The 25,526-nt window shown below is 42.4% G+C and overlaps 1 protein-coding gene across 1 annotated transcript; it reads left to right on the top strand.

The window, feature by feature from the left end:
• Positions 1 to 575: 575 nt before the first annotated feature.
• On the top strand, positions 576 to 24,571 carry TASOR (transcription activation suppressor). Its single transcript, XM_054281027.1, has 23 exons — positions 576 to 1,024; positions 7,196 to 7,341; positions 8,455 to 8,547; positions 9,390 to 9,462; positions 10,478 to 10,569; positions 10,914 to 11,072; positions 12,070 to 12,197; positions 12,861 to 12,892; positions 13,541 to 13,646; positions 14,076 to 14,179; positions 14,289 to 14,392; positions 14,617 to 14,689; positions 14,823 to 14,897; positions 15,267 to 15,908; positions 16,931 to 17,361; positions 18,229 to 18,367; positions 19,212 to 20,086; positions 20,757 to 20,879; positions 21,438 to 21,597; positions 22,139 to 22,247; positions 22,401 to 22,579; positions 22,666 to 22,824; positions 23,443 to 24,571. Exons 1-23 carry the CDS (start codon positions 631 to 633, stop codon positions 24,003 to 24,005), a joined length of 4,959 nt encoding a protein of 1,652 aa, XP_054137002.1. The 5' UTR covers positions 576 to 630; the 3' UTR covers positions 24,006 to 24,571.
• The last annotated feature ends 955 nt before the right edge of the window (positions 24,572 to 25,526 follow it).

Below are 25,526 nucleotides of genomic sequence, written 5' to 3' on the forward strand. Positions count from 1 at the left end.
GAGAGCGGCGTCCCCTCAGGGCAGCGCTCCGGCCCCGCTCCCCATGGCCCGGCACCGGGGGGAGGGCGGCGGGTCCCGAACGGTGCCCCGGGGCAGGAGCAGCGGGTCCCGAGCGGTGCCCTGGGGCGGGACCAGCGGGTGTCGAGCGGTTCCCGAGCGGTGCCCCGGGGCGGCAGCAGCGGGTCCCGAGCGCTGCCGGTTGCCGGGAGCGACGGGTCCCGAGCAGTGCCCCGGGGCGGCAGCAGCGGGTCCCGAGCGGTGCCGGTTGCCGGGGCGGCAGCAGCGGGTCCCGAGCGGTGCCGGTTGTCGGGAGCGACGGGCCCCGAGCGGTGCCCCGGGGCGACAGCAGCGGCTCCCAACGGGCCCGTCCCGCCCCATCGCGTGGGCGCTGCCCGTGCCCCGGCCGCGCCCATATTTATAACGTGTGCCGCGAGCGGATTGGCTGGGCCGGGCTGGCCGCAGACCCGCCCCCCCTTCCGCCGCCATGTTGCGTGGCGGGGCGGGGGCGGCCCGGGGTTTGCCGTGAGGCGGGCGGAGGGCGAGTCGGGGCGGCGCGGGCGCTGCTGGCGCTGGGCAGGGGCGCTGTGCTGGGAAGAGGAGAAGGCTGCCGGGCTCGCTTCTGCGGAGGGAATGGCGGATACCGTGATCCGCAGTGGCGGCGAGATGGAGCCGGAGCAGCATCAGCGGATGGAGAAGACCATAGCGGGCGTCCTCGGAGCGGAGAGTAACAGAGCGGGAGCCGCTGAGGACACCGCACAAAATGGCGGACGCTCTGAGAGCGGTAGCGCTGGGGAGGCGCTGCTGGTGGCTGCTGTTGCTGCAGAGGACAAGGTCCCCACAAACCTCAGCATCAATAGCAGCAGCCAGCGCAGGAGCAGCATCTCGATGGCAAATGAACAGCAGCAGCAGCAGCAGCCGCCCAGCGGTGTGCTCGGGGGGCCGCCCCCTCTCCCTAAGCCCTCAGAAGACCAGCAGCCTGTTAGGAAGAACTTTCAGATCCCCAGGAAGAGCAGAGAAAAGAAAGGTTGTTCCTTCCCTTCCCCTCCTTTTGTACCTCGCTCCCCTCTCCATCCGATTCATCAGGCAGCTCTCGGACACCTCACATGGCTGCATGCGAGCCCTGCTGTGGAGGAGGCTCTGCTGGCTCGCACCCGCGAGGCTGCTGAGGAGCCGATTTTAGTGTCAGGATGTTACATTCTTTTCCTACCCCTCCTCTTTTCTTTCTCACTTTTATTTTGTCACGAGGATGAAACAAAACCAAAACCAAAGCTCGGCTTGAATTTCAGATCTCTGCTTTAGAAGGAGGAGAAGCTGGATGTCATCAGAGTGGGCTTGAGTTGATCTCGGCTCTGCTTCTGGAGGTGCATTGGCATGTGGAGAAGATGTTTCTTTGGGACGCCGACATCAGCGAAGATGGTTCGCTTTTCTCTTCCCTGACCTCCTCCCTGCAGGAGAGGGGTGTAATCCTGGTTAGGATAGACGAAACAAACCCAGCAGAGTTGTCCTTCTTTGACGAATCGCAGAAGACTCTTCTTATCTGGTGAAAGTTCTTTGCAGGGAGAAAGGGAGCATCCCACGTTCTCGTGCCTCGCTTTGGAAGCGTTCTGCTTCCAAGTGTCCAGGGTTTGGGGGTTTTTGTTTCTGAGTAACTCTTCCTCTAAAAGCCTGTGGTATTTCTTGCTTTTCACATGACTCCACTGATTTCTTCTTAACTTTGTTATTGTTAAGTGGAGTTGAAGACATGTCTGATTTCCTCCCTGAAGTTTATCTTAGTTCTTGCCCTTTTGCAATATGGAGTCAGTAACTTAGTCTATATCACAAAAATACTTGTTTGAATAGGCTTCTTGTTCTTCAGAGAAGAGGGTAACATCTTAACTTCTTGAAATGCTTTCTTCTGTAAAGAAGAGATGAAGGTAGGTTTATTTCATTATCCAGTCTTTTGTCTCCAGTAATAGACTAATTCCTTTTGGCAGTAATGACCCCTTTTTCTTCCTGGTCATTCCCATTGCCACCCCGCTCTGGGGTGATACAAGTCTGGCAGAGATTCATTGTAAAAAGAACTGGGTTGATTTGGAGAAAAAAAGTCTTTTATAATTCATCTGGCAGAAAAATACCTGGATGTAACTTGGTGCCTCATGAACAATCGAAGTGTCTTGTGTGCCACACCCAAGTGTGGTTACACCCAAGTGTGGTTTAAATGTGTTTCAGAAATGTTTGTACTTAACCAGCTCTATCTAGAGTTGCACTTTAGCATTTGGTTCCAATGTGAATGAAAACCTGCAAAATACCTTCTTAGGTCATCTAATTCATCATTTGCCTATGCTGAGCCATCTGCAGTGTGCAAAAGCTTTGGATTGTGTAGTTCAAACCTCAGGCTTCTGTGGCCTCTAAGGTAGAAGAGGGAGCCATTCTTACCTTACTTCAAAAACTGACTTGCTAATGTCAAGGTCTTTGAACCATTCTCGCCTTTTTTCCTTTCAGCCTGCAGAAAGGCTCTCAGGTAATTTGATCACTCTGATGGCTTGGAGCTTCCCAAGGTCTCAGAGCAGACCCTGCTCCACTCAGCCCACGGTGCTGGTGGGTTTACAGCTGTGAGTGTTGTTCTCACGGCACGGACTGCCAAACTGCAGTTTGAGGACAGCTAAATTGCCATTGGGGTTTGCATTGTCATTTGGAAAATGATGCAATTCAGTCAGTTCTGGAACTGCACTGGAAGATCAGCACTGGATCATCTGATGCCATAGGTAGTGGCTCTTGCAGCATCCTTATTGTTAGTGCTTAAATACATCTTGCTAAATTGCAAAATAATCTGAATGACACCAGTTCCTCTCAAGAGAGCTCTCTTGGCTTGGTTCTAAAGCCCAGCATGAAGCAACACATATGGAAGCTTCCTCCATCATTCCTCGCCTTGCCATTGTCCTTGTTCTGCTTTTTAAACCACCATGTGTTTTGCAGATGTACCATCCTGAGACACAGCTGCTGCCTTGATTGTGAGGGCTTAGCTGCTGTGTACAGGATCACCTTGTCCAAGGTGTTTGAGTTTGTTTGGAGGTGGGGTTTTTGGTGGATTTCAAAGTATTTTAAAACACCAAAATGTGTTTTAGCTACAGTTTTTGGTAGTCAAGAAATTAAAAACCGAATCTGAAAAGCACAAATGTAAGAGAAAATTTAAACTTTAGCTTTCAAAATGTAAGAGAAATATCCTAGAAAATTTAGGCTTTAGCTGCTTATTTATCTTTTTCAGAATTTATCTTCCCTCTTGGAGACTTAAGTAGAGACTGAAAGTCAACAAATTCTTTGTAATCTGAAGAAAAGATACCTCATAACAACTGTGATCAGTTTGCACAGAGAATTCTTCTGATTTTCTCATTCTTTTTGCTGGCATAGGAATTCAGGAAACAAATGAAAGAGAAGTTGGCTGCAGCATTATTTTTTTAAGGTGTGCCTGCATTTGTTTTGCTCCTTAGAAGTTCCTTGGAGGTTTGTTTTCTTGGTACGTGGAGTTTAGCAATGGTGTTATGCTCCGTTGAGCAGCTTATCTGTCATTTGTCTTCAGGCCTTTGCTGGCCTCTTCTAATGCAGTTGTCTGATCTTCACAGGTTTCCAAGTTTGCTTGAAACTTGAGAGGTCCTTGATAGGATTAGGAAAGCAAATTTTAAGGATAAATCAGTGTAAGAGCACTTGTAACTTGCTGAACGATCTGAGTGATCCCATTAGCAAAGGATAATTCCACCAGTGATGCTGACATTGCAGCCGGTGCCTTTAAAGGGTTGCTTGTTGATTAAAGCTGGAGTTTCTTTCTGGAGGCTGTCAAAGTAGCAAATGCCTGCTGTTTCTCAGGCTGAGGGGGGAAAAGGCCTTGCTTTTACCCATGAAACTCTGCAATACCTGCATGAAGGTCTAGGTTGTCCCTTTTCTAATTCATCGTTCTGCCTTTTGTCTTCTGATTTTCCCTTTCTTTGGTAGAAATGTGCATCTGCTGTTTGCTCCAGGATATTTGTAGGTGGAGAACTCTCTCAGTCCCTGAACTTGGTAACTGTTTAGGCCTATTGAGAGCACAAAACATTTTGGGCTGAAAAAGCCCTAAAGGTAAAAATGTCCCAGTTATTAACACCACTGATTTTTTGTTTTAGTCATAAAAAATGACTGAAAGAAATTGAGACTTAAAAGGGTGGAGCTCAATGGAGCTTTTGTAGCAGGAGCACTTGTGTGAGGAATGCTAGCATTCTGCCAGCTTAGCTGATAGGAAAATCATTAATTTATTTACCTTCCCTTCAAACTTTGTTCAGCATTGCTCAGGGAGGATGGCTCTGTCTTCACATTCTGACTTAAAGCAACCAAACTCAGGAACTCCAATCTCAGCTTTCTGAAGTTGAAGTATCAGACAGCTGTGAAAGAAAAGTAGAGCCTCTCAGGCATGACATACATCCAGACATCCAGTCCAGTCCCTGTCCCTTGACTAGTCCTTATTAGCTAAACTCAATTTCCACTTAAAAATAATTACATAAATTCCCATGCCCTGGCTAGAAGCTGAACAAACCCAGTATTTATTTACTTATTTTCACCTGTGCTGAGCAAGCCAGCAAACCCCCAAACAATTGACTTGTATTATAAGGATGCTGCATGTTAGTCCTTACTTTAATTAGTGTTTAATTAGCCCAGGGCAGTAAAGGTGCAGTGCAGCCCCATCAGCTGTGTCCAGCAAGCCTGGAAGATGTGTGTGTGCTCATGGCTGCTCTCTGAGGTGATGGAGGGCTGGGATGAGCTCAGCAATTTCGTGGTTTGCCTGGGGGCACAGCCCTTGGTGGCTGCTGTACAAGGTCTAGTTTAGTACTTCTCAGTTTTGTTTTAGCTTTTTCTTGTTTCTGCACTCCTTCCTTGTAGTAAGGTACAGGCCCTGCTGTGGTGACATTGACATTTCAGACCATCACTGCCCCTGAACACCTCAGCTCAAATGGGGAACTGGAAAGTGTTGCCTGGCTACTCACCTCCCTGGGGTGGTGTTTCATGTTCTGATTGAGAACATGAAGTCTGCAGTGCCTCGAGGTCTGGAAGAAAAAACTGCAACAATCTTCATAAAATTTTTTATTTTCTGTTTTCCATAATTGAATGATTAGGTAGGGCTTTTCCATAAGTGTGTTGAGCACTAAGTGTATACTAGTTTATGCAGATTCTCCCTACCAGGAGAATAGGGTGACTTGCTGGTTTAGGGCAAGTCTGTCTCAGCTTGCTCCCCAGGGCTTTCCGCAGAGCAGATGTTTAAACACAAAGAGGAGCATGGTTAATAATATTTGTGTGTATGACAGGATCTTAATTAATGTAATAATGTGCTTCTTCCTAGATTTGCATCTGGGAAAGTAGGTGAGACTTTATGCCTGCCTTGTGGAGGCTCTTTCTAGCTCACCCTGCAGTGCTTTCCACTTGTTTGGGCTCCAGATGGAAGCAAGAGGCTCATTTTCACTGAGCTTGTGTCCTGGGGGAAGGAGGGAGGAGGGATAAGGTGCAGTAAGCACTGGTAAGAAAACAGGAAATTCGGTCAAGCAGCTGGCCCAGATAACCCTCTGCCTTAGCTGGTGGTTTTGGGGAGCTGGCAGTGTGTGAACCCCAGATGTGTGTGACAGGGGGTTGGTGCTGTAGTGTCCAAGGGATGTTTGGGGCTGGGGTGGAACAGGGGGTGCTTTTCCAGGGCGTGTGTACCTGCAGCAGGTTTCTGTTTTCTATTCTGTTTTCTGTCTGTTTTTTACTCTATTCATAAGCATTTATCTCTTCAGTACAAGGGCATTCAGTCCCAGTAATACCAAGGTGAGAATTCCATTCACTCTCAGTTCTGTCTCCTGCCATGCTGCTGTCAGCTTTTGAAGAATGAAGGTGTGGTTACTGAAAAGGATGTTACATAAGGATGGTTTCTAAATCACTTTCATAATTTCCGCTCTCTTACAAAAATCACTTTCTCATTGGTGGTGGTTTTGGAATCCTTGCTTGATTTCAGTTTGCAGATGTGGTGTTGCCTTCTAAAGTGTGCAGCTTTTACTAAATAACACAGAACAGCTTGGTTTTCATTAGGAACATTTGTTTTATATTGAGGCTTATGCAGTAAATCTTTTCTGCAAATGAGAGAAAAATTGCTGCCTAAATCTACTGCCATATTACTTAATGAAATTGGAGGATATACTCTGAAGATAGAATTAAATTTAATTTGTTGTTAGAGTAATGGTAGGTTGATTTTTTGTTGGTTTTGTCTTGGTTTTTTTTGTTTTTTTTTTTTTTTTTTTTTTTTGGTGAGATTAGTACTATTGTTCTTAAGTGTTGTAACCACGGTAAAAGTTGTGCGCTTTTGGTGGGGGTTTTGGAGGTTACTCTGGGGATAAAAACCACTTGTTGTGTTGTGCTAGTTCAGTTCCCCCAGAGATGTTATTTTCCTGGCCACTACTCTCAAAGTCTGCACTGCCATCCTCTGCTGGCTCCCCCGGGGTTGCTCCTCTGATCCCTTTGTCACCTTGGCACCCAAACACAGATAAGGAGCTCGGGGACTTGGCTGCTTCCCTGTGGGAACTCGGGTAAAGGTTCTCCCAGGAGGGAATTTGTACAGCAGCTCATGAAGGGCTTTCCTTTTAAAGCAAGTATGGTAAGGGATAACATCATTAACCATGAGCACAGGCAGTGGGGTCCTGGTAGTTTTAGCAATAGGAGCTTATTTGTCTTCTTTAAATAGGATTGGATTTCTTCATATTTAGCTTAATTACCATAAGCAAATGAACCCAAAACCTCTGAAGTGGGGCCAAGCTATGAAACTGCTGTTGAGGTTTTTATTAGGACAATTTGTTCCTGCTTCTTAATTAAAGGAGTTAATTAGTAAATTACAGTTCTGAAAGTTTAATTTCAGTGTTTTGCAGTACATATTAGATGTTTTTCAAGGGGTAAATTCAGACTTGAAGTGCTTCCCCTACAAACTTCTGAGAACCAGTAGCTGTGCAAGAGCAATATTAAAAAAACACAACTGTGATTTTTAAAAGATGCTATCATTTTAGGAAATTTTAAGATAAACTTTATATTTGCCAAGTATTCTAGGTGTTTTGTATTTGAAATCGAATCACAAACCATTTATTTTCATGCATAATCTGTCAGTGAACTGGAAACCTTTGGATGTTTTCACATCTATATTGATGCTCATTACTTTATTTCTTCTCTTTTATAGCACTCTTTCAACCAGTACTTCCAGAGTCTCGAGAATTTGAGGAGATTATAAACATTCTGCATTCTTCCTACTTGGATCCCAGTTCAGTGTCCAGTTTTAAATACAAGAGAGCCAGCTTAGTTCAAAGTGAGCTGTTGGAAAAGGAAGTGAGTATATTTGTGGCTTCTGCTTCTCAGTAAGGTACCAGTCAAATGCCAGTACTTCTCAATCTAGAGGCAGAGACCTGGGCCTTATTTTCAGTTATGCAATTGGTCTTTAATTGCAAACTCACATCCCCAGAAATGAAAGCAGCTATTTTTCAGGCAAGTTTATTACTACATAGTTTTTGACTTTTGCCTGCCAGGTACCTCAAGAAGACTAAAAGAAAAACTGTATTTGGCACCACTTGTCTGTGTGTTTTTAGCTGTCAAAATTTTTCTTAATTTTTATTAAGGTATTTTAATAACCCAGAAATTTGTTTTAATGGTTTCTTGACAGGACTGATGTTTCCTGTGAAAATTAAGATTAAAATATGTGCCTGATAGAAGTTTCCATAATCTCTGTAGTTTTGTTGTTTTCCAAGAAGTACTTTAACTAAAGTTGATCCAGTAATTGGAGCACCTTGGTTGAAGCCCCTCTGTTGTGCCTTATGTGGTGTCTCTTAAATCCAGCCTTGGCTTGTTCTCATCACTCTCAAATGAAGTTTTCATTCCCAGTGCCAAAAAGCTTCACATATGAAGTAATTGAAGAATATATAATTTGTTTGCTGTGATTACCATCTTGAAGTTATGAAGTAAACTGAAGCATTTTCTGCTATTACATTAATTGTTCATGGTTACAGCTGAGAAATGTTGGTGAAAACCACCTCAGCAGCAGTGAGGTGCATCTGCAAAAATGTTTGTACAGTGTAAGAGATCTATCTCCTAAAAAGAGAAAAAGTCTTTTTTGTGGAGTTTCACAGATGATGTGGGAGGCATTGGCCTGGATAGTTCTAGCCAGTTCTGCTACAAAGATCAAACTAAACTGTTACTGCACAGGTTTGTTTGAGGAGTGTCTCTTAAAAAAAACAAATACTTGGGCAGATTAGGCCAGTTGGATTTCCCACAGGTATAATGTTCTCGAAATCTAATTTTAGCATCCAGTGATTTCATTTGGATTATCTTTTGATTATTTTTGTACACTTGGATGTGCTAACATAGCTGGGGCATTAAAACCCTGGCACTTTGGTGTGGCAGCAGCAGTGAGTGTGTGCCTGTGCTGAGGGCTCTGTGTGTGGTCAGTTCACAGAGAAGCGGCGGGAGCTGAAGCGGGACGGGCGCCCCGAGAAGGAGCTGTCGGACAGTTACGCCTTCCTCATGGTGGATCGCTGCCAGGTGAGCCCTGAGCCCTGCAGGGGAGGTGCTTTCCTCAGCACTTACAGCTTTTGGGCCTTTGGGTTTTTTCAGAATGGTTTTGTTGACACAATCTTAAAGTTACTTTTGCAAAATTCAGCACTGGAAGGTGTAGAAGGATGGCAAAGGGATCTGTAAATCACCCTGTCACCCTGTAAATCCTCTGTTCCCTGCTACTTAAGGTACTCCATTTACATGACTGTATCTTCTCTGGTTTAGGCTCTGTTTTATAAATAGAAGGATAGATTTTCTGGATGACATGTGAGTTTTTATTTGGTTTGTGGTTGTTTTTTTTTTTTAATTGAGGAATGTTTTATGCTTTCATTGCACTTTGTTTTGGTGCTTTTTTTTCTTCTTTTTTTGCATCAGTAAGGTAACCTGTAATATTATAAAATGGTCATTGTCTCTTCTTTGATCATATACTTTTAATTCAAGTGATGGAAAGGTGATTTCTGTGCTTTGTTTGCTATTATAGAGTTGGGATTTCTTAAGCATGCAATCATTTGACAGGTATACTTCTGTTTCAGATATTAAAATTTTCTGTATTAAAGGCAAGTAATATTCATAAAGAGTGTTTGAGGTATAGGGAGGGTGTGGTTTTTTAAGATACAGGTGAGTTTATGTAGCAGTTCCATATCAGATTTTAACTTACACAGTTGAATAGCTTTATAGAGAATTCAGACTAGTCTTGCCCCTGTTTGTAAGGGTTGGGGTTTTGTTTAAATCTCAATTTATATTCTATAATTGTAATTTCTTGCTGTTTGTTCTGTTCATATCCTGCCTTTCCTTACAGACTTGCATAAAAACCTGTCTGTTCTCTTTAGATCCAGAGCATATGTGAAAAGGGGCTGCAGGTTGGCCACTCCAAACTCACAGTTCTCGGCAGCCCTTCCATGGGTAATTATCTTTTCATTAGAAGTGCTGCTTATTCAGTAGCAGCTGGCAGATAATGTGATGCAGTTGTGTGAACTTTCAGTCTCTTTTATATCACTAACTGCAGCAGTGTCACAGCAAGATGTTTTTAGCAAAGGAAATGGACATCAGAACATTATTTCATAGCTCTGTTTTTGAGTAGTTCAGTTAAATTCCCTTTGCAAAGGGAACACCTAATTCTCAAACCAGTGTCCCATGTGTTTCCAGTAAACCTGGGGGGGCAAAGAGCTGATGCAGTGTGTGGCTGGCTGCCTCTGTGTTTGTTTGTAGGTGTGTGCATTCACAGATACCTCATGGACACAGTAGCTCAGCTCAGTTTTGATGTAGATAGAACTAAAATTCTTGAATCCACAGATCCAAGAAAAGCATAGATAAATTGGAGACTTAGAAGAGTCAGAAGGTGTTAAAAGAGTTTTGAGAGTGCAAGACAGTAAGTTCCTTTTGCAAAGCTTTTCAAATAGAAAATTAGGAACTGATTTTGTCATCCTGTTGAGAGGAACATGGTACAAGAGGTATCATGAATATTGAAAGCAGCCAATATGAATGAATATAGAAGTGAATACTGAAAGCAGAAATAGGTGAGAGGTGGAGAACAAGGCTTTATGAGCATGTGAGTTTTTACTGTTCAGCTGGTAAAGGGTCTGGAGCAATTTGCTCAAACAGTTAAATACAGACTTGGAATGAGAGGAACCTAAGCCAAATGGATGCTTTTTAGAGTATCTGAATTCAGTTACAGCTCTTTGATCTGAGGTAGTCAGCCCGACCAACAGATGACAGTGTGTGTTTGAGGCTGTAAAATCTATGAAATAACTAAGTACAGAAAAGCACAAAATTATTTTACCTTTGCACTTGAGTGTCAATTGTATCTTTATTCTTTTGTGTGCATTGAGCTTTAATCCCATGTAAGGCTTTTGAAATCTCTAATAATGTTTTAACATTCACCATAATGTATTTTCGTTTCTTTTTATACTCCTCTCAGGTGTCTATATCTCCAAGTATGCTGATTTATTGCAGCCTAATCCTCTAGAATCTGGAGCAACTGGAGATGTGATTGTTTTTAAAATAATAAAGGTAATTTTATCTTGTTATTATTGAAGGATTACATTGCTTACTGGTAACACACAGGGGGTTTTAACCTTACTTACTTGTAATTTGTGCAGTCATTTGTGCATAGAGAAACTAGACATCTATTAGATTTAAAATCCAGTAGTGATATTAAGCTTAAATAAATAATAATAAATTGTTATAGAAGGCAAAAATATGTTGGTTTTTTTTGAAAGTATGAAAATAATGTACTTCCAGAAGTAGCTTTCTTAATGGCTTGTTTTATTTTCTCTTACTTTGTTTGGTACTTGAAGCAATTTGTCAGTTTGCAGGACAAAGCTCCTGCTGACAATTCTTCTGCTTTCTCACAGGGAAGAATGAAAAGCATATATGACTACACTGGTATGAAAGCAATGGAATCAGCTGCCAAGAGCATGTTGGATCCCACCCCAAACCACGAGTGTCACATTTCCAAGAATGCAGGCAAAGTCACCTCCCTGCTGGCTTACCGAGCCTACGAGCTCACTCAGGTACAGCTGAGCCTGTGTCACCTTCTTCCAGAAAACCTCACAAGCAGAACTTGTGAATGATGAGAGAAAATCCTGGGGATAGAGCAGCCCCTGAGCTTCCCTGTGCCAGCAGTCCAGAGGTGCTGCATTGGAAATCCCAGATCAGCGTGGCAGCCTCTGCTGTTCCATGGTGCCATCCTGAACCTCGGGAGTCTCCCTCACATTAGGGGGAGATGGAATAGGAGAAAACTGGGGAATGCACATGGGACTGGAATGGAGGCTGGAAGAGAGGACTTGGGGAGTTTGAGGTGTAAAAGTACAACTGGTTTGTGGTCATTAAGTGAGACTCCTAAAAGGGAAAATGTTGGCTAGGAAAGAATAGCATTTTTCTTTTTTTTTTTTTTTTTTGCTTATTCCCCTTTCCAGATTCTCAGGTTTGGAGATGATGAGGGAAGACAGAATGAAATCAGTTCCAAGCATTTATGTTCCTCCAGGTGTTTTATCTCTTACTGCAACAATCTTTTGCAGTCAGATTATTTCACCAAGTCTGCAGATTTCAGGATCCTTGCTTGAAAGAATTCTCTTCAGTATTAACTTCTGTCTTCTATAAATCAGTGATTCAGATGGCTAAAAAATGAATGTATTTTTTAATTTCTCATTGCAAATTTGCCTAAATTAATATTTTATATTGGTGATTGACTCCAAAACTCATTGCAATATTTACTTTCCTCTGAATTTTTTGTTTTTTATTAGTTAATCCCTCCTCTCACCAAAAATACTTTCAAGTAAATTTTGCATTTCAGTAATGATTTATTCTTGATTCACTCCTGAAGGTACTGTCCATATCTAAGTGGTTAATAAAGGAAGGAGAAGATTAAAAAAGCTATCTTAATTTATTGCATTCTCTAATACATGTGAGAGGAGCATTTAAAAACTTCTTTATTTTAAATCCCAGCATTTAAAGAAATCTATGATTGCTCCAGGCTTCTGATTTAACACTGTCCCTTCTTTTTCCCAGTACTATTTTTATGAATACGGCTTTGATGAGATCAGGCAAAGACCAAGACATGTTTGTCCTTTTGCTGTTGTTTCATTTGCTTATAAAGATGACATGGTACAAGGACCAAAATTTGTGCCCCCATCAAGGTAAGCTAGGAAATGAGTTGTGGAAAATCTGCACGTAGCAGGAAGAATTCAAAGCTGTTGGCAGTAGCTTAGAATTGATTTAAATGAACAGTGCTGAAGTGAATGAATGTGTCACAGGGACTTAATATAATAATTGCACTTTCTGATGCAAAGCAAGAGGTGCCAGAATTGGTTTTATGCCGCAGGGTGGCCCCTGTGGGAAGCAGATTTGCTGCTCTTCCCACCTGCTTGCCTTTGGCCTGGGTGAAATCTGCAAATACTGAGGGGTTTTACCTAACTGAGGAAATTTGTGGACATAAAAACATTCACAGCATTATCTTGCTTGGTATTCTAAAATAATATTCTGTATATTTTGTCTCTGAACCCCTCACTGGTGTCAGCTGGTGGAGAGAATATGAAGATGGCCAGTTGATCACAGATCCATTGTGATACCTGTGCTGATAGGAAGATGTCCAGGTGTGGGGACTGTACTATGAAATGCTAAAAGCAGTTACCAAGGTATCTAAAATAGTACAAGATGCTGCAGCAGTGGTAGATGGAGGTTAGAGAGGGAATTACCAGTCTTCCTATTTTGTTAGACTGATAAACCATTCTTAATGTAGAATTCAGTGGTCAGAACTCTCTGTTCCAGCCTAGTCATTCTGTCTCTCTTCTTTTGTTTAGAGCAAACACCTTCCATGCAGATAGAAGTACAGGTAAGAATGAATTCCATTTTTTGATTTTATGATACCGACAGGGAAGGTTCTGATGATTTTCCCCCATAGTTTTATGTTTGACCAGTTCAGTTATGCTGAGTGTATACCTGAATTTTATCCTGAACCATGCTGGTTGTGATACTGGATGATCACACAGACGCCTTCATGTCTATCTTCTTTTATCAGAATGAACCACAAGTGAACAAAATCAACAGTCTTTTTTCCCTCCTTTCCTGCTTAGAGTGTGGTAGGAACTGATCTTCAGTTCCTGAATCTCCTGTTCAATGGCACTTCACATAATATGATTCTGTGTCATGCTTTGTTTTAAACCTCAATCAAGCAAAGTTGATATGTATGAAAGTGGTTGACAGTTAAGGTAAGGAAAAGAGGATATAATTCCTCAGAAATTAGCATCAAAGGTGTGCTTATACTGACAGGTGTAGGTAACAAACCATCCTCCTTTAGTCTGCTCAGAGCAGGTCAAAACATAACAGGGTTGATAACATCCTTTCTGTTGCCTTGTAACATTATTGTCTGGTATTAGGATGAAATTTTCCCTATTCTGATTTTGGAGATTCAGCAGCCTCTTCTTTCAGTCACAGCTGGCAAGTGGTTTCACTTAGTCTTCCTTTCTCCATCTTAATTTAGAGAAACCTAATGTTACATTGTGGAGGGGACAGCTTTGGAATAAAGGCAAACTTGTGTGCCACGTTTCCCTGAAATCAGCAACACGATCTTTCCTTCCATGCAAGCTGTGAGTATTGCCATTTAGACAGTAAATTTAAAATACTGCTCTATTAAAACTCTTTTGAGTAGAAACTGCTGGTGAGTTTTGGACATATTCAGGTGAAAATCTGAAATACTGACTAAGTGCCTTAAATGCATCAAACAAGAGTTGAGTCATGTATGTCCAGAACTTTCTTGAGCTCAGGCACACAAATGGCAGCATCTCTTTGCTGTTTGCTGTTCTGTTGTTTTGGGTTTGTTGGGTTTTTTCCCATTCAAGTGACACACACTCCTCTGCAGGAATAAACACCCCTGGCTCATGAGATAGTACAAAGAAGTTCTTCTTAAGGCCACGTATTTACTGGTTCTTATTTTATCAGTGAGCGTAGGAATACAGAAAGTAAAAAAAGAGGCCTTTATTTATTTTTTTTTATTTCCCCCCACCCTTCTTCTCCAGTTCTGAGAAGCTTGAGATTGAAAATGTTGTAAGCATTGATGATTTGAAGAAAAAAATTTCACCAGCATTGTTCTTGAAAGAAACTTACCAAGAAAGAAAAGAAGGTAAATTGTTCTCATTTAATTTCTTTAAATTCAGATTTTTCAAGTTTTCTGAATCAAAATTTTGTTTCTTTTTTCCTTACACTCTCTTTCTCCCCTTGTGTCCTGTCAGTGTGGAAGAATGGCATGTACTGTAGCCTGTATGAAGTTGTGGAGAAGTCCCGTTCTGGGAGTCACTTAGAGGGTTTGCTTCAAAAACTAGAGAAAGAGAAACTTGTGAGTGCAACAGATTTGACTATTCCTATTTTTAAAAATAATTTTGCTAGTTAGTAGTTTCAGGCATACTACAAGATCCACAGTCTCACTGGAATTCCTTAGCTGGCATACTCTTAAATGTCAGGGCACTTCTCTGCCCAAGACAAAATTATCTTACAGTCAAGAGGAGTTTTCATGGTGAGCAAATGTCTTTGAAGCAGTTTGCTCTTTTTGCTTGAAAACAGGTCCTTGTGAAACCACTTGTGGACAGAGGATTTCTTATTCTTCTTTCTCCTTGGCAGATGATGTCCCCTTATGGTAAGCACACTCTGGGTTTGTGTTTGAGTTGGGTTTGTTGTTTTGGCATTTTTAGAGGGCTGGGTTTTTGAGTACTAGATTGACTTTGGGTGGTCCTCTCCTTTTTAACTGTTTGTGTGTTTTTGTGCTCTAGACCACCAGACTGGACGGTCCCGTGTGCTTCATGCGCTGTTTCTGTTCCCAGAGTCCAGAGGTGTCCTTGGCTCAGGTAGGTTTGCTCACTGTTGTGTGCAGGTTTATTTAAACAGAGGTGATGTTCTGGCGAAGATTTTGTAGTCAGTCAGTGTGAACTAAGAGTAACAGTTTGCATTGGTTATGGTCACAGTATTAGTGTTCAGAAATACTTGTTTCTTCACAAAAGCAAATGTTGGACATTGTAGCTTCATTTGTTCATATTTGAGAAAGCAAAACTTGTTGAAGCTTCTTGATATAGCATCCCTGAATTAATTCTTCATGGTCATTCCAAACTGTGTTTCACCCAGCATGTATTAACATAGAGTATTGCTGACTAGTCATCATTTATTTATAGCTTCGTGGTTTGATTTTAATTGTGGATTCCCTTTTCTCCTTTTGGCAGCACAAAAAAATGGCCCATATGGAACACAGAAAAATTCATCTGCCATGGCTTCACACAAGAAAAAGGAAATCATTCCAGAATTGTCAAAGTTGGTTCAGTCTCTGCATTTTGCTTTGTACCAGGCCCGTAAACACAGCGGGGGAGATTACAACGCTGTTGTGGAAAAGTACATCTATGAGTACTTCAGAAAGCTCTACCATGGCCCTGGGAGAGCTAGAGAATTTATATTTCGTGAGTACTCACCAGTGCTGGATGACAAAAGATTTCTGCACCCTGCCCCGAAGTACAAAGGTCACCTCAAGATGTGCTTGCAGAACTATGTGTTCAGCTGTGAGTCCTATCAGCTCCCCGTCTGCAGAGCCAGGGAGCTGCTGGACAGAAACCGCAAACCTCAGCGCTTCAGCCCCAGCTCAGATTATGAGGCCAAGAAAAGAGTGCCTCGTTCTGGAGATGATGATACTGAAAGACTCAAGGATCTTATTAACTTGATCCAGTGTAGAAAGAAAAATGTAGGTGGAGATTCTGATTTTGAAGACCCCAGAATTAGGAGTGGTCTGAAAAGAAAGCTGGAAGAGCAATCTGAAAATTTGCAGAAATACCTAAAACTGAGTGACTCTTCAGAGAATATTTGTCGCTGTGAAGGTAAGAAAGTCTTTGTTTAGAGTTCTTCTTTCAACATTGTTATTCAGAGCATATTTAACACTTAATCATCATAGATTGAGTATCTTTTTGCATGCTGTGGCAATTTAATGCATGATAGTTCATTGGCCTGAGATCTGTCAATAGAGATAAAGTTTATTTTTTGCAGGTTTCCACTTTTTAGGAGATAAGGGGAATTTTCCTGGAAGTTGCTTTTGTTTAACCTCTTTGGAAAGAAAGCAGACTTTCAGAGAGTTGACTTGCCTGTGGAGCTGTCCAAAGACTTTCTAATACAGAACACTTAGCAGACTTGGTATTGTCTTTTGCAGAGTTTGGCTTTGCTGTAATTCTTTGTGTCCACTACCCTATTTCATACCTAAGAAGTTTAGATGGAAGGGAAGAAGCCTAGTTCAGTTTTGAAATAGCCAGTAATGTGTGCAGTGGGACAAAGGAAACGACCTAATAAGATTAAATAATGATCTACATCCAACCTCAGAGAAGTATCACAGATACCTTCTCACTTGAGGTCTGCCGGAAAAAACCCTTTGATTTCTGTTTCCCTGACCATTTTCTCAAGGCAATTATAGAAGCCTCCTGCAAAAGGGGGAAATGGGAATGGGGTGACACAAAGAAGAGGGGATTTCCATCAAGCACCAGTCACTCTGGTGTGTGTGAATCACTGGAAGATGAAGTGACTGATCTTAGTTGTCCTTAGTTGCCCTCATGAGGGGACAGAAGATACTGACTGCCATGTAGGGATGAAGGAGGCGAAGGTTGGACTTTATAATTGGGATTCCTGCTTGGTGAATTCTGTGAACCTTCACAGGTGTTTTGACATTGATTATTGATGTAGAATATGTGATGAAAGCATGTCTACATTTTGTTAAAATAACGTGTGTACATACAAACCGACGCTAAAGATCGAGGCTGCGGGTACGTGGCAGATGTTTGTGGGGAGATCCGGTTTTGTTTGTATTTTAAGACTGAGCAATGGATTCCTTTTCCCCTCCTCACCCTCTTCTAAGGTGGCAGAAGCTTGGATTCCCCACACTATGTGTTCTCAATGAACGCTGAGCACGGAGGCCACGAGGGTGACCTCAGGCAGGACGTGCCGGACGCCGCAGCCGACCCTGAGGGGCTGGTGCGGGCGGTGCTGGATACGCTGGGCCCTCCCAGCCACTGGGACCCTGCGCTGCTGCAGGCTGTCACCCAGGCCTTGGGCACTGAGGAGGTGGAAGAGGATGTGAGACAGAAATATGAGTATGAATCCATTCCAGCTCAGGACAGAGATGGTCATGAGCTTCCTGCCCCTGCTCAGGCTGACAGCGTTCCCTTCAAGGACCCGCAGAGCCCGGCCTTGCTGGAGACTGACGCGCCGTGCTTGCCCTACCCTGTGGATGTCAGTCTGCAGCTCCCACCCAACGAAGCACCCCTTGAGCACACACTACATTTACAAGTAAGTGAAACTGCCCAGATGCTGACAGTGAAAGTATTATTTTCATTAATATGAGACTGAATGAAAAAAACATTGTTTGTCTACAGAGGCAAGCATAGATACACACTAACTCTTCTGTGAAGCTTTTCTGTTCGGTAGGAACATAGGTGGAAATTTTCTCCACTCTTAAGTGTCTGTGGTTTGTTATTATTTTGTGATAGAAAAGGAGCAGAGTTGAAGAATTCTGAGTATTTCACTGCATGCTCAGCTCTCTTCATGTGCCTTCTTGGTGCAGTGCTGTAGATGAGTTCCCTTATGCTTAGGGATCACAGTGCCCCAGCTCCTTACCCTACAAGAGTGATTGTTCCATGATCTCTGGTACTGGTACTTCCACACAAAGTCCAGTTCCTGATTCTTAGAGCAGGAATGAGTTTGTCCTACCTGTAATCTCTGTGCTGTTTTGCTTCTACCCATCTGGAATATGAGATGAAATTGGCTTTTTTAAGGGCCCAATACTAGTTGTAGGCAGTGCCTCAGCAAATTTATTATTTAAATTTAAATTATTTAAACTGCATTATTTAAAATGCCTCCTGGCTTTAGTCAGGTATCAAGACAACAGCCTGGAAAAGAGTGAGGGAGCCGCCAGTTCTCCCTTCCCCTTTGGCACCCAGAGCTTCCATGCTGTAAGAGCAGTGCTCAGGGCTGCATTAGTAATGGGAGACCAGAGAAGTACCTTGTGGAAATGTTTCCAGGTTTGAATGGATTACATTGATAGCAGAATTGCCAGTGAACTCACTTCTTTCTGTCAGCTGCTCAGAATGTAAAAACTTAATAGTGAGCAAAACCAAAAGAAGTTGTTTAGAGATGAGCATTTTGCTTGGTTTTTAGGACACAGGCGCTGGGAGTACCTTTGAAGGCTGCAGTCCCTGTCCTGGTGCACCTATGGAACATGGCTATCTCAGGCAACCTCCCTGCTCAAATAATGTAGGGGAAGTTGGAATGCACTGGAAACTTATCCCAATTACAGGTAAGATGGATTTTAACTCCTCTGTTCCTACAAGTAGTGAATGAAAACATGTTCTAAAGGTTTGTGCCTGGATTCATCCATCCATTCTTGGATCACATGTTGGCACACAAGCACATCTATAGCCTGTGCAGTTGTTTCTTGTATTTGATAATTACAGAAATCTGGATGAAAACAGATACTAGTGAAGAATATTGGTTTGGCCTCATATTAACACAAATTAGAAATGTGAATGGTTTAAAAACAAACAAAACTATAGTTTTGAATGTGGATGGTGAAGGAACTGAGCTGGGGTTATGAGGGTCTTTCAGCACTCCTTGCAGCACCACTGAAGCTGTGTCAGTAATCAATCAGACTGATATCCTCCCCTTTCAAGAAAAAAAAAAACTTGTTTTCACTATTGCAAGATCAGGTGCAGCTTGCAGTCCAACTCCACGAGGTCATTTGTGTCTAAGCTTTGTAAAAGTGAGCATTTTAACCTAGTAGCAAATGGAAATACTTGAATCATATGTTGCCCTGCTCGATTTGTAATTTAATTTTTAATTTGTAATGAAGGTATGTCCTGTTGTGCTTATTCTACATTATCTCTGGGAAAACTACTTGTATTCTGCTTTTCCAGCAGACTTGGACTGTGCTGTTTGACTGTCTTAGGAGCTGTTAAATGTTCTGTGCTTCTGCACCTCAGCAGACTGTAACACTTGAGTATTGGGGTTGAAATTGGTTGGTGGGGGAGGCATAACAGTAATGCTGTTTTCAGGCTGGGATTTGGAGGTTTTGGTCTATCACCTGTGTGTGACTTTGACACATGAGGTGATGGTGATGGTGATGATGAACTCTTCTTCTGTAGGTCTGAAATCACCTGAAGAGCCACCGGAATATTTGCCACCAACGGATGCACTTCCTAATGACCCTCGGGTAGTAAATAGACAGAGAAATTCTGATTATCAATTGCCATGCTCTCCATTTTCAGACACACAGAAGGGGACAGCAGAAGATGGACATTACACAGGACAAGTGGAGAAACTTGAAGATCAGTATGAACTAACAGATCAACCTTTTACAGCTAAGCATTCCATTAGTGCAGTAATAGAGACAGCACTGATAGAAGAATATAAGCTCTTTGCAAGAAAGATTAAAGAAATTTTGCAGCAAAAAAACATTCCTTATGTCAGTGACATGTCCACACCAGCCCTTTCTGCCCAGGAGAGGATGATGAGACTTTCTGAACACATATGTTTGCAGGCATCAGAGATTTCTGTCCAAGAATACGTAGAGAGCCTGATTGAGAAGCTGGACAGTGTCATTTTGGCCTCTTCCTGCGTGAAGCAGCCTCCCCCGGTGTATGGCAGCCCCGAAGCCCTGGAGGCGGTGAGCGGCACTGCCCCCGACAGCGGCACCGCCCTCCCGGAGCCGCTGTGCAGTCACCGGGGGGAGGAGCTGCCTTCGGCCGGCCTGCCCCCAGGGAAGGACACAGCGAGCCTTGGGAATGCTCAGCCAGAGGAACAGACTTCTGGTGGGGACCTCAGGGGAACACCAGAAAAGACTCAGAAGTCCCCTAAGAACTTAAACATTTCAACTCAACCAGATTTTTCTGATTTGATAAGCAAGTTAAAGCCTGAATTATTCACCGGTTTCGTCCAAATAATGGAAAATGTACAGAAAAACAGAATCCAGTTTTATATTCATGAAGAGGAAGAAAGTGTTCTCTGCAGAGAAATCAAGGTAAAGCTGTTTCAGTTCAACCTCTCTCTACTGCCAGAACAGAGTGTCTTTGAAATCCACTTGTATGAAACTGGACTCACTTGCACTGTGAAAGTGAGTTGTGAAAATAGGCTGTCCTGTCCCATTTCCTCACTGAGCTTTTGTGGCAGCCTTGCTTATATTTCGCTTTTACGTAAGTCTTTGAGCTGGAAAACAGAACAGGTTGCAGGTTGGTCCTTTCTGAAGATCCTGCCAGGGGCTTACAAAAAAAAAGTGATAAGTGAAGAAATGTGATAGCTACCATTTTAGAAAGAATGTATGAAAAGTCATTCTGTTTGCCTTTGGGGTTTTTTCTCTTCCCCTGTAATTAATAGTAGAACTTTGAGAAATCACTGTGCTTCTGTGACTTAAATGTGTAAGATAAAAGTTGTAAACTTCTGGCCTTCCTTGAAAACTGGGGCAGTTTGATAGTGTCAGTTGGTTGTGTGTGATTTGATAAGAATGACTGAGTTGCTGAAACAGCTGCTCTGTGTTGCTGCATCCTTCTGATTAATTTCTGGGAGGGATAAAGCAGCCAGTCCCTCTGGGATTCACTGAATGGAAAACCTCCTTGCTGTGGGTGTCATCTGGGCATTGTTTTTACCAAACTACCTATTGACCTTTTCCTTGTCTCCCCTCTCTGTGGTGGCAGGAGTATCTCAGGAAGTTAGGGAACACAGAGTGCCATCCAGAGGAGTTCCTTAGAAGAGGAGATAATTCAGAGAAACTGTTGATCATTATCCAAAATGAAGACATTGCCAATCTCATCCATAAGGTATGTCCCACGTAAGTAACTGTGAGCTACAGAAACCTGCTGGCAATTGTGAGAGGAGCTCATGTGGAGCAAGGCTGCTTCCTTCTAACAGCACAGCATTCAGCAGCACCCTGTGTTTAGCTGCTGTTGGAAGAAACAAAATGGTTGTAGTAAAAATGGCCTTGTCCAACATTTACTCATAACTTCTTCCACCACCATGCACAGGCTAATGCATATTTATTGTTAGTAGTTGCAAAGCTGTGCAGAGGCCTGAGTAGTTCTGGTTCTGTGGTGCTCCAACAGGAGGTGAAGGCAGCTTTCAGATGGCCTGAGCTGTTCCTGCCAGCTTAAGACCCTGTGCTGGACAGAAAGTAAAATTACTCAAAGTGCTCAATGTTCATTTACCTTATTCCTGTAAAGCTCCTGAGAGAGCACCTCCCTAGGCAAGAGAAGAAACAGTAATGTTGTGAAAATGTGTTTTGAAGTTTGATGCCTGGCATTAGTAGATAGGAGAGTTCTGTAATTCCTTTTTCTGTGTGACTTGTGCTTACACCTCTGATTTCAAATGTTTTTCAACAGATCCCTGGCCTGGTGACTCTGAAGAGGTTCTCCTGTGTCAGCTTTGCAGGGGTTGACAGTTTGAATGATGTGAAAAATCGCACTTACCATGACCTGTTTGTGTCTGGGGGTTTTGTTGTGTCAGATGAATCTGTCCTTAACCCAGAGTCCATCACTACAGGTAGGTGTGATCCTTCTGGAAGCTTTAGAACTAAAATCCTGACATGTCAGTATGTGAGAGGTCCTGTACTCACCTCAGTGAAGGATCAGGTCCTCCAGTTTTTGTGATGTTCTTTGAAAACTTCAGCTGATTCAGTCTCTTTCTCAGCCCAGGGTGTTCTTGAAGAACACATGAACAGGGAGATTTTGTTTTCAGTTTGTGTCACATTGTGTAGCTATGTCTGTGGAGCCTTTTATTCCTTACTACTCCATCCACAAACATGCTGTATATGCTTTTTCTTCATTTGAAATTGAATAGCTAATGAAGTTACAATTTTTTGCAATATTTTAGCAAGGCAGAGTGTGGATGCTGAGGTCAGCTCAGTTTTATGATACTGCTGTTGGCCAGCCTGCATGGAACAAAACTGAAGTGAGTGGCTGCTGTTTGTAATTGTGTGACTGTACTGTGGTGAAAACAGGAAACAGCTTTTTGTACACACTGAAGCAATATTTTCAGTCTACATACCGCAAAATTGAACTTTTATTCAATATCACTACAACAGATAAACTGAAACAGTTCCTAACATTTCTGGAGGATCTCAATACCCCAGATGGGAAATGGCAATGGAAAGTCCACTGCAAAATACAAAAAAAGCTGAAAGAGCTGGGGAGGTAAGTAAGATTCTATAATAGCAGCTGTTAAAATGCTTCAGCTTTCCTTATGCCATCCAAAACACTTCAATAGAACTTACTCTTGTGTTTGTCTGTTGCTATATAGACTGACCTGAAATTGTTTCTAATAGTGAGCTTTGCCCCCCCCTGCAGGATGAATGCCAATGCCCTGAACCTGCTCACCCTTCTGAACACCTACCAAAAGAAGAACTTGGTTGAGATTCTGTCTTACCATAACTGTGACTCTCAAACTCGAAATGCTCCAGAACTTGAGTGTCTCATCAGGCTTCAAGCTCAGAACATACAGCAGAGACATGTTGTCTTCCTAACAGGTAAACCTCACAGTTGTGAACACCTCTCTCCCTGTTCTGATAACAGGTGCTAAATATTAATACAAACTCCTCTTTTATGTATTTAGAAAAGAATCTCAAGACTCTCTCGAGTTACCTTGATAATGGCATCGTGGTTGCTGCTGTTGATGACTTTATGCATAACTTTAAAAATCTTGTGGGGTTTCATAGCTCTGATACTGAGCAGAACAACCTTGCTGCTGGCAGTGCTGGCCAAAGACAATCAGGTGAGGTCAAACACACTTAAACTTTCCTTCCTAAAGTGCATGTGTGGGGTAGAGGTGCTGGGACAGTGTGCCTTGACTCTGGTCAACAGCCACTGCAGCTGGCAAGGAAAACTCAACTCTCAAGGTGTTTGAAATGGTGGGGGAAAAGCAGTGGGGATGGAGACCTTCAACACAGAAGTACAGGCTGATGTGGTATTTGAGGCACTAGACAGGGCATCAGGGAAAGGATAAACTTGTCACTTCCTGCTTTATCTACTTAGAGTAGATAAACTGTACTGAGATGTCAGTAATTGTACTCCTGTAATTGTCTGATCAAATACTCACCTGCTGTGTAACTTTAGATGCTGTTTTGACATTGTCCCCTTTGGAGCTGGGAGTTGGGATTGCCCAGCACTAAATATGAGCACGGTGTGCAGAAGCTTTTAGCACCAGTAACTGGACACTCCCACAGAGGGTTGAGTGTGTGTGTTGAGTAAGTGAACTCGAGTGGCAGAAGACCAAGACTTAAAGTGCTGTTGGACTGGCAGACCTGAAGTGTAACACTGTGAGTAGTGTATGGCCTTTTAAACCAAAGTTTATATTTCAATAGAATAGAACTTTCTCTCTCTTTTAATGTAGTTCTTGTAGAAAAGGATGAGAAGGATGAGGAGGACATGTCTCTGGATTCAGGGGATGAATTGGCAGAAATAGAAATCTGCAGTGGTGCCTCTAAGTATGATACTCATGTGGAAGCTTTGCAGCCAGAGGCCAAGGGCCCACATGGAGTAGATGCTAAAGCAAGCTGCTTATCAGTTACAGAGTTACCTCCTGAAGCACAAACTGGCCTTGTCGAAAAGACTTACAAAACTGACTTGGAAGAGAAGCAGCCAATTACTCCAGTTTCTACAACATGCTCTGCTGAAGGAGAAAAACAGAATGCAGCTGAACAAACTCCTTTCAGTAACTTCCAGGTTTATAGCAGACAATTAAACATGTTCCATCAGTTCAGCCACTTTAGTGTCCTCACTCATCAGACTTTTCTGGGAACAACATACCCAATTTCTCCTGCAAATCAAAACCAGGAAGGGAGCAATTATTTTCTATCTGCCTACAATCAGAGCATGGATACAGAAAAGTCATTATCACCTGGTGGCTGGGATAGCTGCTGTGATTCTTCCAGGCCATATTCAGAACAGAAGTGAACTCTTAAGTCTCTTTTTCTAAGTTGCTTGTGGACTTCTCTGTTTCTAAAACGTTGGATTAATTATTTCTATTTTATTCTGGAACAAAATGTTTCTTGTTCTTGTTATCTCAGATGTTTTCATGTTCTATTTAAATCCCTGATGGCCCGTCCCTGTTGGAACCATCTGAAAATTTAAATAAATACATATATTTTTTAACGTTTACTGTACTTGAATTATCTTGTTTGTTGGCACTTTTAAGTTTCTACATTTGTATTTGACCTGTTACCTAAGCTTCAGTTTGAGGTCTGTTTAATGTAAAGCTGAATGTTTGACTAAAATATGTGAAAGAGCCAGTTGTCTTTTTTCTTAACCACAAGAGTATCCAAGTCTTTATGTTTCTTTACATAAATATTAAAATTAATGTATTTATTTGACATGGACACAAATTTTGTACAATGTTTTTACATAGCTCTAAGGCGGTGTACTTATTTTCATGACTATATACTGGATTTTGGCTAAATACCTCAATTAGAGTAACCAATGGTGCAGTTCCATTACAAAAAAAAACAAATAAACTCTCAATGCACAAGGGACTTGCTAACACATTGCTTTGTCTGTGTTTTTTACATTGTTTGCAAAGTGCTTGAGGAACACCCAGGCTTGGTTTCATGCCCAGCAATTATCTGTGTGTCTCACTTGGTGCTCTGTGCCCTCCCAGCCTTTATCTGGCCACTGTGATTACTGTAATGAGAGAAGGACAAAATTTATTGACTGTGGGAATTCCGTTTGCATCAGAAAATCCTCAGTCCTCTCCCACTTCAGCTTAATGATTCCTGGGGCTTTCAGGCACTCTTTAAAATTTGGGTTTGTTTGTTTGTGAGCTAGCACTGGGGTAAGTACAGTTTTCTCTGTTTCTTACTCCTGTCTGTTAAATTTCACATCTGCTCAGTTCCCAACCTGTTCCCCTCAGCGATTCTCTCCTCCTGTTCTGCCTCAGGCTTGCAGAGGGAGCAGCTGTGGAGCTGCTGTGGAGCTGCTGCTTTGCTCCCCTGCCTGGGACTCCTGGCTTGTAGTGCTCATCCTCAGGCTGTCCAAAATCCTGTGTTTGGGGGAATTCCTGTTTGTAATTTGATTTTAGTGCTTTTCTCTGGGATGTGCTGTTTGGTACCAGGTGAGTGTTTGAAACCACATAACTCTGAATCCACAAAATTAGTTGGGAGAAAATTACTGGTTAAAAAGGGCAGTTTTTAAAAAACAAGCAAAACCCATAGACTTTTGCCTGAAGTTGATTCTTTCCCTCTATAAACAGTGGAGATTGATTTATTCAAGTTAAGAACCAATACCAGAGTAGTGTAAAACTTCTTACCCTCCCCCCAAGCATGGCAAGTAATTTCTCTGAAAAAAGAACTCCCTTTTAGCAATGAATTGTACCAGGTTGTGTGATGAACTGTGGTCTTATAATCTGGGAGTACTTGATGTTTCCAGTATAAGCCTGAAAGGTGGCAGAATATTGAAATACAGGCAGTTTTGTATAGTTCA

Source organism: Melozone crissalis, unplaced genomic scaffold (genome assembly GCF_028551555.1).
Source record: "Melozone crissalis strain CALT ecotype California unplaced genomic scaffold, PUWL_Pcris_2 ptg000029l_1, whole genome shotgun sequence".
Lineage (NCBI taxonomy): Eukaryota > Metazoa > Chordata > Aves > Passeriformes > Passerellidae > Melozone > Melozone crissalis.

Coding starts and splice junctions, on each gene's coding strand:
- TASOR (XM_054281027.1), top strand. CDS start 631: ATGGCGGATACCGTGATCCGCAGTGGCGGCGAGATGGAGCCGGAGCAG. Junction 11,073..12,069: donor GAGCCTACGAGCTCACTCAG/GTACAGCTGAGC, acceptor TCTTTTTCCCAG/TACTATTTTTATGAATACGG. Junction 20,087..20,756: donor TTCTCTGCAGAGAAATCAAG/GTAAAGCTGTTT, acceptor CTGTGGTGGCAG/GAGTATCTCAGGAAGTTAGG.